This window comes from Leptopilina heterotoma, unplaced genomic scaffold (genome assembly GCF_015476425.1).
Source record: "Leptopilina heterotoma isolate Lh14 unplaced genomic scaffold, ASM1547642v1 Lhet_90, whole genome shotgun sequence".
Classification (NCBI taxonomy): Eukaryota; Metazoa; Arthropoda; class Insecta; order Hymenoptera; family Figitidae; genus Leptopilina; species Leptopilina heterotoma.
The window spans coordinates 1177014-1193262 of NW_025111194.1; the positions used below are offsets into that span (position 1 = coordinate 1177014).

Genomic DNA, 16249 nt, shown 5'->3' on the forward strand with positions numbered 1-16249 from the left:
AATTCTATTAGCAGTAATGAGCCAAATGATTTGAAGCGAGTTAATTACATAATATGTATATATAGATGCGCAGAGTGTAAATAAATTCAGTCATTTATTTTAATTACCAGTCAGACTAATTAAATTTCATCTGGAAGTCCGAAAATTAAGGGGAGGGGAGGTGGTGTTGGTGGTAGGGGGCAAAAAGGATAATTAATGTTTAAGGATCTACTGTACGCTGTTGGTCAGAACTTCTAATTGAAATCCTAGCTTTCGGATAAACTTCTTGATAGGTTTCAATTAGAGACAGAGTATCGAAAATTTAATTTCAATATATACAATATCGATTTGCTCGATTAAACCACCAAGAAATAACAATATATAAATACATACACATTCAATCTAAAAATAGATTTGTTACTTTTTAACAAATTTTTGGTTTCTTTAGTTTATTTTATTTGTTTTGTTTTATAAAAAATTTTATATAGAAAATTTAAAAAAAAGTAACGTAAGTGTGACATGTTAGAAATTTTATTTTAAAAAAATGCAACAGCAATGTTACTTTTAAGTAACATTAATGTTACTTAAAAGTAACATTGAAAGAGATATAAAGAATAAACCCTTGCAACTAAATGTAATCGTCAAAATCGAGAAGACCAGGAATTTTCTTTGACGGCGTGTAGAATTGAAGAAACGTTTTTCTCATTTCTTTTTCATGATCCCTCGGCGCACCACCACTATTACTATTATTGAAAATTGTATTTTTCTTATTATTGATCATTGAAAATGTAAGATTCAACTTGTTGTCAATTGGTTTACAACCGGGCATTATTGAAAATCGTCGATTCGATGGAATTACTCTCATTCGACGTAAAATATAATCCATTTTCGGTTTCAGTTCGATTGGCATTAAATCGACAATCAATTGTTCCCTTATGGCAATATTGTCGACAAAAGCCATTTTCTCAACATCCGTTTCATTGAGGATTTCAATAATTCCTTGATAGAAATCCACGAGATAATCAAAAAAAGAAAATGTTTTTCTATTTTCCTCTTTCAACTTTCTTGCGCACGACAATGCCATTAATGCTGCGTCCATTGCTTCTGTTATATTATTCTGATGTATTTCAATTCTTAATAATAAATGAGTGGCATTTATAAACCAAAATTCATTATTTATCTCCAAACTATTGTCACGTGATTTTCTCGCGTAATGTCTGGAAAAAATAATGATAAGGGCAATTTAAATTTAAAATTAGGTAAAATTTTTAATTAAAAAAAATTATTCGCAATTGGTAAATGCAAAACGTTTAATTTTGAAATAGTAAATAGTATTTTAAAATAAAAAAATTAATAAATAAAAATATGTATATTTAAAAAAACTCTCGTCATTTCGTTGAAAATAAACGATGAATTTTGCATTTACAATTTTCACCCTCATCAAGGAAATATCAACCTAATATTATTTAATTACAACTGACTCGCGCGCACTCTACGTCTTGATAATAATCTCATTGAAATCTTTCCATTATATCAGTTAATAACTGTATTGAAAATTTCATTTTGCTATTACAATGTAAAATAACAGCATAATGCATTTTGTCATTTATTCGACAATGTTCGCTCGTAATTATTATTATAATTTAATAAATAGTGACACTTTACAACCAATATACACATAATCTGGAAAATTAAATATTAAATTTAATCTGCATTTTAGATTCAATATTTGTCAACAATTCTGATATAAATTTAGAATAATAAATATTTTCTTTGTCACTACATTGGAAGAGAAAATTGTTAATTGCAAATTAATAACGAAAACAAAATTAATAACTAAATGTTTTTAATACTAAATGTGGCATTATGTTCTAATTGTTTTACAAATTAATCAACCTAATTTTAGTTTTACACAATAAGTGAAAAATAAGGGCTTATTGAAATTAAAATTAAAAATTTAAATTTAAATTCGAATAAAATTTTTTAAATTAGTTAATAGTTCATTAAAAATTATTATTTTATTTATTTTATTTATTTTATGGGAAATTATTAACAAACTAATATTATTTTACCATTTATTATTTATATATTTCAAAATTAAACGTTTTTGCATTTACCACAATTGTGAATAAATTTAGCTTAGTGGTTAAGCTACTGGACTTGTAACCAAAGAGTCGGGGGTTCGATTCCCGCGTCTATTTCAGATTTTTTCTTTGATAAAAATTGAGTTTAATTGGAAAAAAATTACCTTGCCCATTCGTAGCTATTTTTTTCCATAAGTAATTTACTGAAATCATGAAAAATCCAAGCAAGCTCCAAAAAATTGTTTGTCATTGCGAGTCTATTTTTAATTTCCTGTAGGGCCTTTTTCTTTTTTGCAGTTGGTACCCAACCGATATCCTCATCGCGCGGTAATTTTCCCACTTTTATTCCAATATGATGTTTTAAATAAATTTTTTTCATTTCTTCATCTTTTATTTTCGACAAATCCCTCGACTGAATGTACGTCAATGCAATAATATTATAGAGTTTCTCGAGACATTCATTTTTTATTGGCAATTTCTTCTGAGAATTATTGTCTAATAACGTTTTTATTCTCTCAGCTAATCTGAAAATTGTTTGTTAGAAAAAGAATCTTTTTATTTTTGTATTTTTATTACTATTTATTTTATTATTCTTATTTTTCAATTTTACCATTTTTATTGCTATTTATATACTATTTTTGCTATTTTTTAAAGTATTTCTTTTTACTTTATTGCGTAAATAAATTTTTTGTCAACTTTCTTACTCTTGTTTTAAAATATTTTCAAGGCCTGTTAAAAATTAAAGAAGCAATAATTGTAAAATATTTAAGAAAGAACATTTACCGGAAAAATCTCACAAAATCTCTATTCAACTGATGATTCTTGAGTGTTTTGAATAAAAAATGAATGCGATTGATGAGAATGTTTATTTTAATTTCGTTTTCACGTTGAATTGATTTTTTATGTCCCGGCGGACGGGAACGATGTTTAAATCGAAAGAAATACAAGGGCCGACGTACACGTAACATTTCCTGTCGATTATGTAGACGTGTAAAACACAATTTTGCCAAATTTTCCAATTCTCTGCTACTCTCCTTATTGGCAGACCATATTTCCGCTCTCTGTAGAATTTCTTCGACAAAATGCTTATCTTTTGCCAATGATCTCAGATAAATTTCAGCGACAAATGATTGATGCTTTCTTAAATATGCCTCTTTCTTCAATGTCGTATCATTGACTTTAAATTTCGATTTGTTCTCGTCGATTCCTAATATGTGAGATTTTTAATAAAAAATTATTTCAATCTTGTCAAGTCCAACATTCTTAAAATTGGAAAAAAGGTAATTTTATAAAATGGTAGGAGAGTAGAAATTGAATATAAAAAAAACCTTTTTCTTTATTGATAAACTTTTTTTTCTAAAGAAAGGTTTACGATAATAACCTTTTCTGGAGAAGAAAAGGACTGTTTAAGAGAGAAAAAAGCAAAAAGAAAAAGAAAAGGTTGATGGGATTAAAAAATGTATATCAGAACCCACCTTCAAATTCATCTTTTATCTGGTCCCCTTGAGCGTTGAGTTGTTTAAAAAAATGTTCCATCTCCTTTATCCAGGGATACAATTCCTTGAGAACGATAGACGAGGTATTATTACCAACGCAATCCTCGATAGTCTCATTCGCCTGATAAATGCCCCATTTAAAAGGAAATGGCCTCAGTCGACGGCCCTGATAAGCGTAAATCAGACTCTCCTCGAATTCAGTGATCTTATAGAGGGTCTCAATTCGAGCCCATATCACTTTATAGTTGTTCGGGTCTGTAACGTCCGGAAAAGTGCAATTAGAGACTAGCAGGGCTCATTCTACATTGTATATGTATTTGGGTGTGTGTGTGGCTCGAATTTCCTACGGTCACTTCTAACGAGTATCTACCCTATCTCAACCCTGTATAGCACATCATGCCACAGAACTTTGTACGGTCATTTTGGGTAAGTTTTCGAATGTCCGATTAGTCAACACCTATACTATTTTCAAACTTGAAGGATGTATATATGTATCCTCGTGATTGGATTGCAATTTGCCTTCATTTACATTTGTGAGTTAGTGCACGAGGGAAATTTAATTATATCTTTTACTGATTTCCTTTTAACATTACAAATTTTAGGTAAACATAAAAGGAACGCAAAGAAAAAAAATTATTTTAAAATCCACGAGAATTAAAAATTATGAAAATAAAAAAATTTCTAGAAGGTGAATTCGTTTTTAAAATGTTTCTAAACTGCTTTTAATCCTAGAACTTGCTATCTTGCTTACAAAAAAACTTATAACCATTTGAATTCACACAAGTGTAAATGTTGAAAATATCAAATTCCTTAAATCCTAAAAAACGATCTCAAATATATATCCTAGCCTATACTCGTAATGAGAGAAAAGTTAGAGAAAGTGTCAAGCTTCCTTTTGGTACCAACCGGAACTTGATATCTTGCATACCAGAAAACTTGTTTTATTATTGTCAATATAGTTAAAACTAATTAAGTTGGCGTTCGAAATTTGAAAAAAATTGTTATTTTTCTTAAAATAATCTTGAATTTGTATTGCAAAGATAATTATTTTGTATTGTTGAATGTTTTGTTGTATGATTAATGAATTTTTTTATAAAAGTTAATTGTATATTTAAGAAATAAATATATATATATATATATATATATATATATATATATATATATATATATATATATATATATATATATATATATATATATATATATATATATATATATATATATTTATAGTGTAAATCTAAATATACAAATATTTATGAAATAAATATATATTTAATGTGTAAATATACAAATATTTAAAGAACAAATATCTGTCATTGACCCACCAGTTTTCATGCACATGTCAACTATTTTAGCAGCTGCTTTATATTTATGTATAGAGGTGAGGGCACTCGTTAGACCCAACAAAGTTTTCAAATCATTTCCATCACTCAATTCCATTGACTTGATAAAGTACTCGATAGCTTTTACAAACTGTTTCAAGGTGGTAAAGCGACAACCCCATTCTCGATAAAGGGCAGCACCTCGGAATAATTCAGGTTCCTCTTCTTCCTCCACATGCTTCATTTTGTATTCCTTAATATTATCAATTTTTTTAATTATAATTTATTTACTTTCTGTCTTTATTTCTTTGTTTTTTTAAAGTAATAAATAACTAAGTAAAAAAATTTTTAAATAATAAATAAAATAAATATTTCTTGGAATTAAATCAAATTATTAAAATTTCATGTATTTTAATTTATTTCGTTTATTTATTAATTTTAGATGTATCAAAAAAAAAATTTCAACTATTAGTGAAAGCTTTGTAATAAATATTGGATATTTTTATGAATTTTTTTCCCCTATTTATTAACTTATTTGACAGAAGATTATAATATTGTTTATATTAGCAAAATAATTATAGAAAAAAAAAGAATTTTTCTAAATGAAAATTTTCAATTACAAAGTTTACCTGGTTATTTTAAGTTTTTAGAAAGTTGACAAGTACATACAGTTTTCAAAAGGTTGTTTTATTTTTCTATATTTATATAGAAGTTTTAAACAATTTTTCAAAAAAAAAGTCTCTTAAATCGTTTTCAACACTTTTGGATAAACTTTTAAAAATTACATTTTCTGCCTCGCGTAAACGTGAATTTTTCCTTTTTCCAAAAAGTTTTACTTTTTACTAATTTTGCTATTTTCGTCAAAAGATACAAATGGAAAATTTTGTCAACACGATCGAAAATGAAAATGAGGTTACGTATATTTGTTTACTAAGAATTTAGGAACGAACAAAATGTAGAATTTAGAAAAAATTATAATTTTTCGTGTAATTTTTTTAATTACAGAAAAATTTTCTTTATTAGAATTGAAAACAGAAGTGATCAAATATTTTTTCTTTCCCTCTTTCATTATTAAACTGTACAAATAAGTATGTGGAAGGTCAAAAAAATTTCCAAACACTTTCCAAAGTATTTTCTTCAATATTCTAAAGACTTTTTAAAAAGAAACTGAAAGTAAAGTATAAAGTTTACTAAAAAGGAAAAACGTTCTGGAATTCTTAAGTAGCATTATATATTGTATTATTCAAAGTGCCTCCAAACTTGGCTAATCTTCAACAATTTTCTACAAGTTTGCATTACGTATAATTTAATCGTATTTTTTTTATAGATAACAAAAAAAAATTTTCCTTCCTTCAAAGTAGCTTATTTATAAATAATGACCAACTTTCTCACTTTACAATCAAAAATCTTGTATTAACCTATTTTCTTTTTCAAATTGTATATTTTTATTTTAAATTTACCCAAAAGAAAATGAAACGAAGTTTTATTATTTATCAATTATATTTATTTAGGTAATTATTATCATTTAAATACTTTTTTCCTTTTTTTATTGTTATTTATTAAATTTATTATTATGTTATCGTAAAACTCACTTCTAAATCACATTTCTTGTGACATTGAACATAAAAGAAAACTTTTTTCTCTAATTACAGTATCATCAGAAGGTAAAGAGCTTGAGACAAGTGCCATCAGTGAAGCCAACAATTCAAGTGTGACACACTCGGGATGCGGTGATGGCTCTTTTGTATAGATTCGCGCAGCTGCCAGATCGCGGTGGCACGCGAGTCTTTTCCTTTGTAGTGACAAGAAGCGTTGTCCGTGATCCCGAAAGGGACGTCACCAGCAAAGAGCTGGTCTGCGGCTTTCAAAGATGGGCCGTTGCATTTTCTCGCGGAGACAAGGTATTTTTTTTTCATCCCTCTTGCAAAAAAAAAAATGTCAAAAGAATTTTTTTTTGCACAACAAAAGTCAAAGAACTATCATCGCATATAAAGAGAGAGAAAAAAGTTCAAGAATTTCCTCCCGGGGGATTTTTAAATAAAAAAAATTCTTTTTACTCTTAGCCCCCTTGACATAACTTTTTTTTTGATAATGTTGTAGATAAGAAATAATGCGGACGGGATAAATTTATCTGTTGTTATCAAAAGTGGGATCAACTGGAATTTAATATTAAAAATGGGTTCTATTATTTAGATTTTAATATTAAATAAAGGGGCTATCTTTTTGTAGATTTGGAATATATTAATAGGGAGAGATTTTTTGAGAAGTTACAAAAAGGGGAAAAAATTAGATTATCAAAATGGTAAGAAAGTTTGCGATTCGTCACCCCCTTTTCTTTACTGAGCGAAAATCTTTGTAGCTCTAAGGATTTTAATATTTTTTTCCAATATGGAAGTTGTTATATAATTATTCATCATTAAATATTAATACCATTTTAATAGTTTACTGACCGACAATCATCGCCGCTCTAAGGATTTTAATATTTTTTTCCAATATGGAAGTTGTTATATAATTATTCATCATTAAATATTAATACCATTTTAATAGTAACTTCTTATTCTTGTTTTCCCACGCGACGTCCAATTATCTGAAACAAAAAAGATTAGAACAAACCGAATTTTATTTTTCGAAATATTTGTTATTTTTGAAAAAAGGTTCTTGGAGTTTACTTGGTATGGCGCGGGGCAGCGCCGGGTCTTCGGGTCTACGTGGATTTTGCATTCACGATTCTCAATCGGCAGCATTTCTCGGAGAACGAGGGATTTTCAGGGAAGAGGGTTAAATTCACTTATGACGCGCCAGCCCAAGGTAATCGCAATTACATCGCAGTGGCCGATCTCTACAGTCGAAAATTCGCCGATCCAAATGGCGAATTTCAGCTGGAATTGTCGATGGCGAATGTCAGAACTGTCTACACGGCGGAGGTAAAAATTCACTGAAAATAATTTAGATTAGATTTCAATTTAGTCAGGGATGTTGAATATAGAAAATTATTCGCAGGTTAAGCTTCCAACAGGTGTGTTCGTCGGTCAGCCGAAGACGACGAAACTCGAGACGGGATACTTCACGTTTGGTGGATTCGATTGGAATCTGGTGATTTATCCCTATGGGAATAAGGATACTGAGACACGTCCGCAGGAGAATAGATTGAGCGTCTATCTTGTGAGGTTAACAGGCTTTGATCATCGATGTCGAGTAATATATAGCGTAACATTAGGCGAGGGTGAACGGGCAATCGAGTCGGGGCAGATAGAGGATCTCTCCGATGCTGAGGGTCGTGGCTTCGGTTGGCACCCACGTGTTCGTTGGTCTGATATACAGCACAAGGGTGCCCTGCGGGTGTCTTTAGAAATGGTGGAAGCGAGGACAATTTCCGAAATCGCTGTACAAGCACTCGGCTCATCCTCCCTGCCAGCGTCGCCCTGCTACGATCGTGATAAACAAGCCTGGACCATTAGAGCAGATCTTCATTCCGATACTGTCAGATTACACCTCGTCTACAAGGATATCCACAATGTTCCACGGAATCATTTAAGGTGATTAGTAAACATTCACGCGAAGGTTGTTTAATTTTGTCCCAACCCAACACTTCCATTACGTGCTTCATTCGAATCCAGACTAATCTAATTTCACTGTTGGTTTAGATACGTGAGTTGGTCGGCGTACATGATGAGAGGCGATGAACAGGATCCGGAAGCAATAAGTCTGCCTGGTGCGCCATTCAGTCGTTATTACGCACAGGAACCGGCGGATGAGGGTATCATCATGGAGACGAGTCTGGGCGTGAACGAGGTCAAGGACGAGCATTGTCCCTTCGTTACGGACAAGGGTCAAATTCGCATCCGATTAGAATGGAACGAGAGTCATCTTCTATTTCAGGCCACCTATCATAAATACGACGACGTTTGTCGCGTTCACAATCAACAAATGCGACGAGAAATAGCAACATTACAAGCCGAAAATTATCATCTCGAACGTGAACTATTTACATATCAAAAGAGTCTCGCGTTTGCGCAACAACAAAATCAACAGACCCAACCATCACCCCATACAGGACATCTTGAACGTTCCGCCTCGTCCGACACTGAATACGCCTGACATGTGGAAAGCGGCCTCTATCAACAATCATCAAATCGTCTTTATCCAGTTGTACCCGAGACCGATCGTCGTGTTCACGAGAATCTCAATAAAATAATGGATCGTCGTTTAAGTAATGTACAATTACAATTAAGACGCGAATCGGACAATGCTTCAAGAAAATCACAAGAATCGAGAAATTCATACAGTGAAACGGCTAGTCAACGTCAGAGCATTGTTCATCAGCCAAAAATTGGTTCCTCTGTTGAGTACACAACAGGCGAGAGAACTTTTGGCTATGCCATTTATCCACCGGGTCTTGCACAACAAAAAAGACGACGAACATCACTCTGGGAGGCTTTGACTGGTTTGGTGTGCTCATTGGGAGCTCTAGCATCAAGGGCAGCAAAAATGGCCGCCAGACGTAGCGAACCTCTCTGAGGGCAAGTGCTTTTTTTCTTAAAAAAAAATCAGTAAAAATTTAGAGTACTATTAAAAATTAGGGCAAGAGGCCGCTGTAGAATCAGAGGAAAAAACAAGAAAATTGTGTCTAAAGGACATAACCCTCTTTCTACTTGTCAATTGATACACACTAAAGAAACCTATTTTCCTCTAAAGACTTTTTCACTTATCAAAGTTATTACATATACATATTACGACAAAGAAAAATCCTAAACGTAAAAGTCGCTATACGACCACAAGAATTTCTTATGTAGTAGAATTAAATGTAATTAAGTAGGTTTAGCGATCACTCAGAAGTAAACTCAAGTGAGAAAAGCAGTTAGAGAGTTATCGATGTTAGAAGTGAGTAAATTTCGTCGATTTTTAGGCTCGTTTTATCAAACAGCTTGCAGATAAATGTAAATTTCTTTTTTCCTAAACTTTTTTTAATTTTCTTAAATTTTACAAATTATCTATTTGTTCCTTATTTCTTCCGAATAATAATGAAACGTACTTAGATAACCTCAAAACTTTTTTACTCGGCATTTAAAATGCTATAATCACTTCACTACAAACCAAGAGGTGGCGTCAGGTGGCCTTCATTACAGATCTAGTAAATTTTTGTCACTCTAGTAACTTCCACCTTTTCTATTATTTGACTTATTTTAAACTTTAACTTAAATTCTTTGTAATTGATTCCTTTTGTCATTTTAACTAGTAAGTTAAGTCACTAGTAAAAGCAGAACCGGAGACAAAAAAAATTTTTTGAGGTTAGTAGTAAGAATTATGCCGAAAGACGATAAATATTTTTTTTTCTTTTTTTCAGTATTGCGGAAAGAAAGTTTTCGTGTGCGTTAAAACTCTCTGACGGCACAATAACTAAAATGTAGACTATAATATTATACGCATTTAGACAAATTTTGCATCAACTTTAGAAAACTCCCAAATCTTTCATTTTTTTATACGGCACATTTCGAAAAACGGGAAATATAAGCGACTGAGAAAACGATATATATGGGTCTTTAGAGGTAAAAATGAAAACATTTTTTTCATTTCTTTTATCTGATAATTTTTTTTTATATCAAAATCTTATTTATCCGGCAGCGAAAATCGAATTAACGCATATATATTATGGGGAATTGAAAATTAATAAAACTACTAGCCAAATAAATGATAACGTCACTTTTCGAAAGCAACAGTGCCAATATATAAATTTATAAATGTTAACGTTTATCCATTTTTGCCGCGAGATTGACATAAATATAGTTTATGAATGTGGTATATAACAATCGTAAAATTCAATTGAACGCGAAAATATGGAAATTCCATTTTTTCCCCGAATAATGATGAACCAAAAAAAACATGTTTTGAACAAGGTAGATATGGGAAAATAATGTCGAAATACAACAGCGGATTTTCAGCTCATTGATATTTCTACTCGAACGAAGAAAAAAAAAGATAACGTATATATTCCATATACATACACTCACACACACACATTTCGAGTCATATCCGATCGATATAGTGACAAACTGTATATTACTTCTCATGGAAAATATAAATGCATATACAAAGCGCGTAAATAATAAATTCACAATTTTTCAAAATACTCCGCGCGATCAGTTATATCAAAAATCGAAGAAGCGTAAATTTTTGAATGAGAAAAAAAAGTTGAAACTTTCGCCAAGTACTAAGAGTTCTTCTCTGTATTTAGCAGAGTTGTACCTATTTGTACATACATTGTTCTAAAAAAAGTAACTTAACAATTTTTGCTTTTAATTGTGAATATAACATTTTTATATAAAAAAATCGTCATTCATCTTACTATACATAAAATTTTCGTTTCCTACGTTCATTAAAGAAAAATAACTATTTGATAATAAAATTTGATAATTTATAACAAAATACTATTAATAACACGACATGATCAAATATTTACCATTTGATCATATTTTTTTATCATTTATGTATAAATTAATTATTTATTATTTAAAGTTATTCATTTGATAAAATCGTTAAAATAAGAGTATCTTGAATTTATAAATAATCTTTAAGTATTTAAGTTATTAAGATATTGAAAAAAAATAAGTGTTTATAAAAACACAATGATGACAAGTTTTGCCTGTACAATCCATATTTATTGTAACACGTATAAAAATTTACGAGTTACGTGTATCATGTCAGTATAGATTTATACTTTGCTAGAAAAGCTTTTACTTCGATACTCGTTCGTATGCTACACCTTATGCCCTGTGCGCTTTGCTATATAACTATATACTTATTCATATAGAGAGAAAGAGAGAGAGAGAGAGAGAAAGAAATATATACAATAAATATAAGAGTCCCTGAAAAACTATAGTAATTGCTGCTATCCTATTTTGTACAATACGAATGTCTGTATATGGACATTTCTCAATTTGACACTCGGATAATCTGGCTTTCGATTTTTCCCGCACTTCTCGATTGCTTCATTATAAATCATTCTATATCACACTTATTTTTCATCCCAAAAAAAAGTCCCTTTCCTTCCCTTTAGTTACGGAAAAAAATAAGATTTATTTTTCTTCTCATATTGACTCTTTTTTTGTTCTTATTCATTATGATTATTTTAAGACTATTGTTAAAGAAATGTTGACTAGTTTTTAATTTATTTTACAAGAAGTAAGCATATTAATTCTGAATTTAAAAACTGGTAAGTGACAATGTCACTTTTTTAGGACAGAATTAATCTATTCCTGAATATTCATATCTTTACTATTCAAACTATATTTTTAGTGTCTATTTAAATATCGAAACTAGCCCCTAAAATTTTATACTGTTTTAACATTTTTTAAAAATTCTCCCTGTTTCGGTGTAAAGAGACAATGAAATTCATTGTCCTCTTTTGAACTTCCAATGTGGAAGTTGCTAATATAATTATTCATCATTAAATATTAATATCATTTTATAGTAACTTCTTCTTCTTTCTTCTTTTTCCGAACACGATGTCCACTCACCTGAAACACAAAATAAGAGGATTAAAAGAAAAATGACATGCAGCAATTTTTTTGAGATCATTTTGGAGTAATCGAAAGTCGGACAACATATACAAAACAGGGTGTTTTTTGCGTGCAAGCTACCGCTTTTGGCGCGAAAGCTTTGTATACTTTAAAAGGCCTCTAATGAACTTTACAATTTATTTATATATTTTTGGCCATGAATTCACACACAAAAACGCACTTTATCACGGCGTCACAGCAGTATGACAATCGCACACACTTTTTCTTACTCTAAATAATAAGAAAATATCTACTTTTCGATATGTATAGTTATAATGCACGCGTAAAACAATAACACACACGCACATGCTTCACTGAAAAAATGCATATCATTTGCCAATATAATACTATAATGAAAATATGTTGACAATTTAAAATGAAATTCTGAATTTTTATATTAAAAAAAAAAATTATCACACAAATAACATTTTTGAAATTTTTATATCTGTACATTCATTCTAGCGCTGAATAAAATCCTTTTTTTCAAAAATTTTTTTTTTCGTGACAATTTGTCATTTTTTTCCTGTTGCATAATTTTTGTTTCGGAAAAGAATTCTGCGCATGTATGAGAAAATATACGTAAATTTTTTTTTTTGTGATATAACATTTTTTTTAATGTCTCTCTTTTCATGTATGTAGAAAATGTACATAACGTGAAATGATGCATGCATTTTTTTTACGTGAATTGGCGCATTTCAACAAGGTCAGCAATTACTTTTACATTTAACTTTATCTCGTTCCCTTTATACTACATATTTTAACTCCTTTTTTTCTATGTATATATATATATTATATACCTATCTTTACAATATACATTTTGCTACCTTTCTTTATCCATATATTAATGTTTTTATATTATTTTTTATATCTTTCAAGAGAAATATTCTGTCTAAAAAAAATAAGAGCTTACACTGATTTTTGAAAGTCTTATTTTAAATATATTAAAGATCATTTTTCAGTGATAGGCTGAAAACGATTTTATTATTTTAAAAAAATGTATATGATGATAATATTAAATTTTTTAAGTCTTTGTATGTCACGAATCTGTCACTCTTAGTTAAAATGTTAATTATCCTCTTTATAATTTTTCCACTGAATTTAAATAATATTTAAAAAATGATAAATATTAAAATCCGTTTTCAACCGAAATTAACCATTTTTTTCATCCTCTGTCAAGCTCTAGCAAGTTCGTACTTTTTTTCTCCTATTTCTCCCGGAGAGAAATTACAAAGCCCGGAAATGCAAATATCGAGCACCCACTCCACAAGGACCCTTCATTTCCCTTTTTGTAAAAGGAAGCGACAGTTCTTATTCATTTTATCAACAGTATACTCTATTATTAACAAAATTATTCTCTTTTCCGTTTTCAAAAAATTTTGTTCTCTATTTTAATTTTTTTTGCTTACTATGCACCTTAACAATGCTATTTTCTTAATTTATTCTTAGTCTAACATTTTTTGAATATATTTTTTCGTAAGAAAAAATGCTTTTCTAAAGATTTATTAATATTTCTCCTTATATAGCGAAAGTGACAAGAAACAATTTAATCTTATAACACAAAAATACTATATATACAAAAAGTTATACCAAAGAGAATAAAAAAAGTAATTTTAATGGTTGTTGAAAAAGAAAACGTAGAAATGTATAAGATTGCCAAATGTAAAAGTGTTTTGATTCTTTTTCATCTTTAATTATTATGAATATAAAGGGGAAAAAAAAGTTTTTGCTAAGTGTGGGGTTCGAACCCACGCTCCCATACGGGAACCAGAGCTTAAATCTGGCGCCTTAGACCGCTCGGCCAACCTAGCTTCGTCAAAAAAATTGTGAATAGTCACTTATCAATTGGATAGAAAAGCGCGCGCTTTTTTAAAATAATTTAATAAAAAGAGGATCAATTTAAATTATATTTTTCCGTTTGATAATACAAACTTTTTACGGTTATTAATATTTTAGTAAAAATATGCAGTTTAATAATAAAATTTTAAAATGCTGTGTGATTTACAATTTTTTTTTAAATACAAACACTATTCAATCGAAAAAAATTTTTTAGGTAGTTTTTTATTATCTTAGAAAGATATTAAAAAATTGATTTCGACATTGAAAATTATTGATGGAAGGAATATACGTGTACAGTGCGTATTATGGCTTAAAATTGAGTTGAAATTTTAATGACAATATAAACAAAATATTCATTATAATACCTTATTTTGAAAGCATTTTATCAGCATAAAATTGTCTCGAATGTAGAATTTTCATTTTACATAAAACCCTTATTATCGGTTAGGTATATGCGTACATTTATAGCTACTGCATAATTAAACTGATGTTTATTATTATTATCATCATCATCATGATCATCGATGAAATATTGTAAAACATTTAATGTACTGTCAATTTTTATTTCAGTTTATTTTGATTTTATTAAAAATCTCTCAATTTGATATTTTTATTACTATGTATATTTTTAAACCGTTTTAATATAATTATTTTGTCTGCCATTCGACTGCAATTCAAATGTAAATAATCCTTTTTTTGTTTTTGAAAAATGGTTGTGCTGATTAAAAAAGAAAAATAATATAAAATACTATACTAATATAAATAATAATTTATAATAAATATATATTCATCTCAGTATTGTAAACATATATTACAAAAGTACTTCTATATGCAACAGGGTAAATGCATTTAAATATGTATACTTAAAACATTGTATTATATTGACTCGTCGAAATGTCTATACAAAATATGCTTTTGTCAACTAAAAATGGTTCACAATAACTTTGATATTATTCTTAATTTGATATGAATGTAAATTTTTAATATTTTCAATATTCATCACCAGTACAAAAATTTACAAAATGTGGGTCGAGAAATCAGAAGTCTTACTTCATTATTGAATTATATTTACTACTCTCATTATTTTATTTCCTATCCAATAATTAAATTTATATTAATTTCCTTTTTTTTAAATTATTTTATAGATTTACACTTATTTTAGAATTAAAATATTAATACTCCATTTATTATAAATTATAAAATAAAATCTAAATCAAGCTGGCTAAAAATCTATTGTTCGATATATATAAAAAATTAATCTCTATTTGATTAATTTTTCAATTACTTTTTCTTGTAATAAAACTGAATTTTATTGACACACATAATTAAAGAAAATAGTAACCTGTTATACATATATCTACGATTTTAATAACATTTTTCATTCTTTTAGATTTGAAAAATTAAAGTTTGAAAAATGATTCAAAAATTATTTTTCAAAAAAATCCCCTTATTGAAAAATGTTATTAAAAAAAATATTTGTTTTTATTTATATATAAAAAATATATTGATTGTTAAAGAAATAACATCTTATTTATATAATTAACAAATATTTACATATTAATAAACCCGAAAAACATATTTTTCTTTATACTAATCTAAAGAAAACTTTTTTTCCCAAACATTAAAGAAAAAAATAATGTGAAAGTAGAAAATCCGAAACATATGTATACATGTGTAGTACTGCTTTTTCCTTATTAAAAAAAATAATAATAATTAATCCGAGCGCTGACTTCTTTCAATTAATATTTATATGTACGTATAATATGTATAATGTGCGTTCGAACAATGTTGCAAGATTATTAATATAAATATAAGCAAATGGAAAAAATATGAAAAACCCTATAATAAGTGATTACAGTTTTTAATGTATAAAAAACAAAAAATTTGTCTTCTTTCATTGTCATATAGTAATTTTATTAACTATATATATATATCTTGTACTTTTAAGATTATTCTGATCTTATCTATATATATAC

At 28.7% G+C, this 16249-nt stretch overlaps 2 protein-coding genes and 1 non-coding gene across 4 annotated transcripts in view; 1 reads left to right on the plus strand and 2 right to left on the minus strand.

The window, feature by feature from the left end:
- Window positions 1-12408, plus strand: part of LOC122511786 — a 92453-nt gene extending 80045 nt beyond the window's left edge. For both annotated transcript variants that reach the window (XM_043627267.1, XM_043627266.1), the window contains exons 3-6: window positions 6534-6782; window positions 7536-7805; window positions 7882-8417; window positions 8526-12408. In XM_043627267.1, the coding sequence (XP_043483202.1) occupies window positions 6615-6782; window positions 7536-7805; window positions 7882-8417; window positions 8526-8979 (1428 nt within the window). In that variant the 5' untranslated portion in view covers window positions 6534-6614 and the 3' untranslated portion in view covers window positions 8980-12408. The remainder of the gene's footprint in view (window positions 1-6533; window positions 6783-7535; window positions 7806-7881; window positions 8418-8525) is intronic.
- LOC122511909 (outer dynein arm-docking complex subunit 4-like) lies at window positions 451-5125 on the minus strand. Its single transcript, XM_043627476.1, has 5 exons — window positions 4885-5125; window positions 3539-3814; window positions 3009-3270; window positions 2228-2587; window positions 451-1196 (listed from the first exon to the last, which is right to left on the minus strand). Exons 1-5 carry the CDS (start codon window positions 5123-5125, stop codon window positions 608-610), a joined length of 1728 nt encoding a protein of 575 aa, XP_043483411.1. The 3' UTR covers window positions 451-607.
- Window positions 12409-14161: 1753 nt separating the features above from the next.
- On the minus strand, window positions 14162-14245 carry Trnal-uaa. The gene has a single exon. It is a non-coding gene; the product is annotated as a tRNA-Leu (tRNA).
- Between the last annotated feature and the right edge of the window lie 2004 nt (window positions 14246-16249).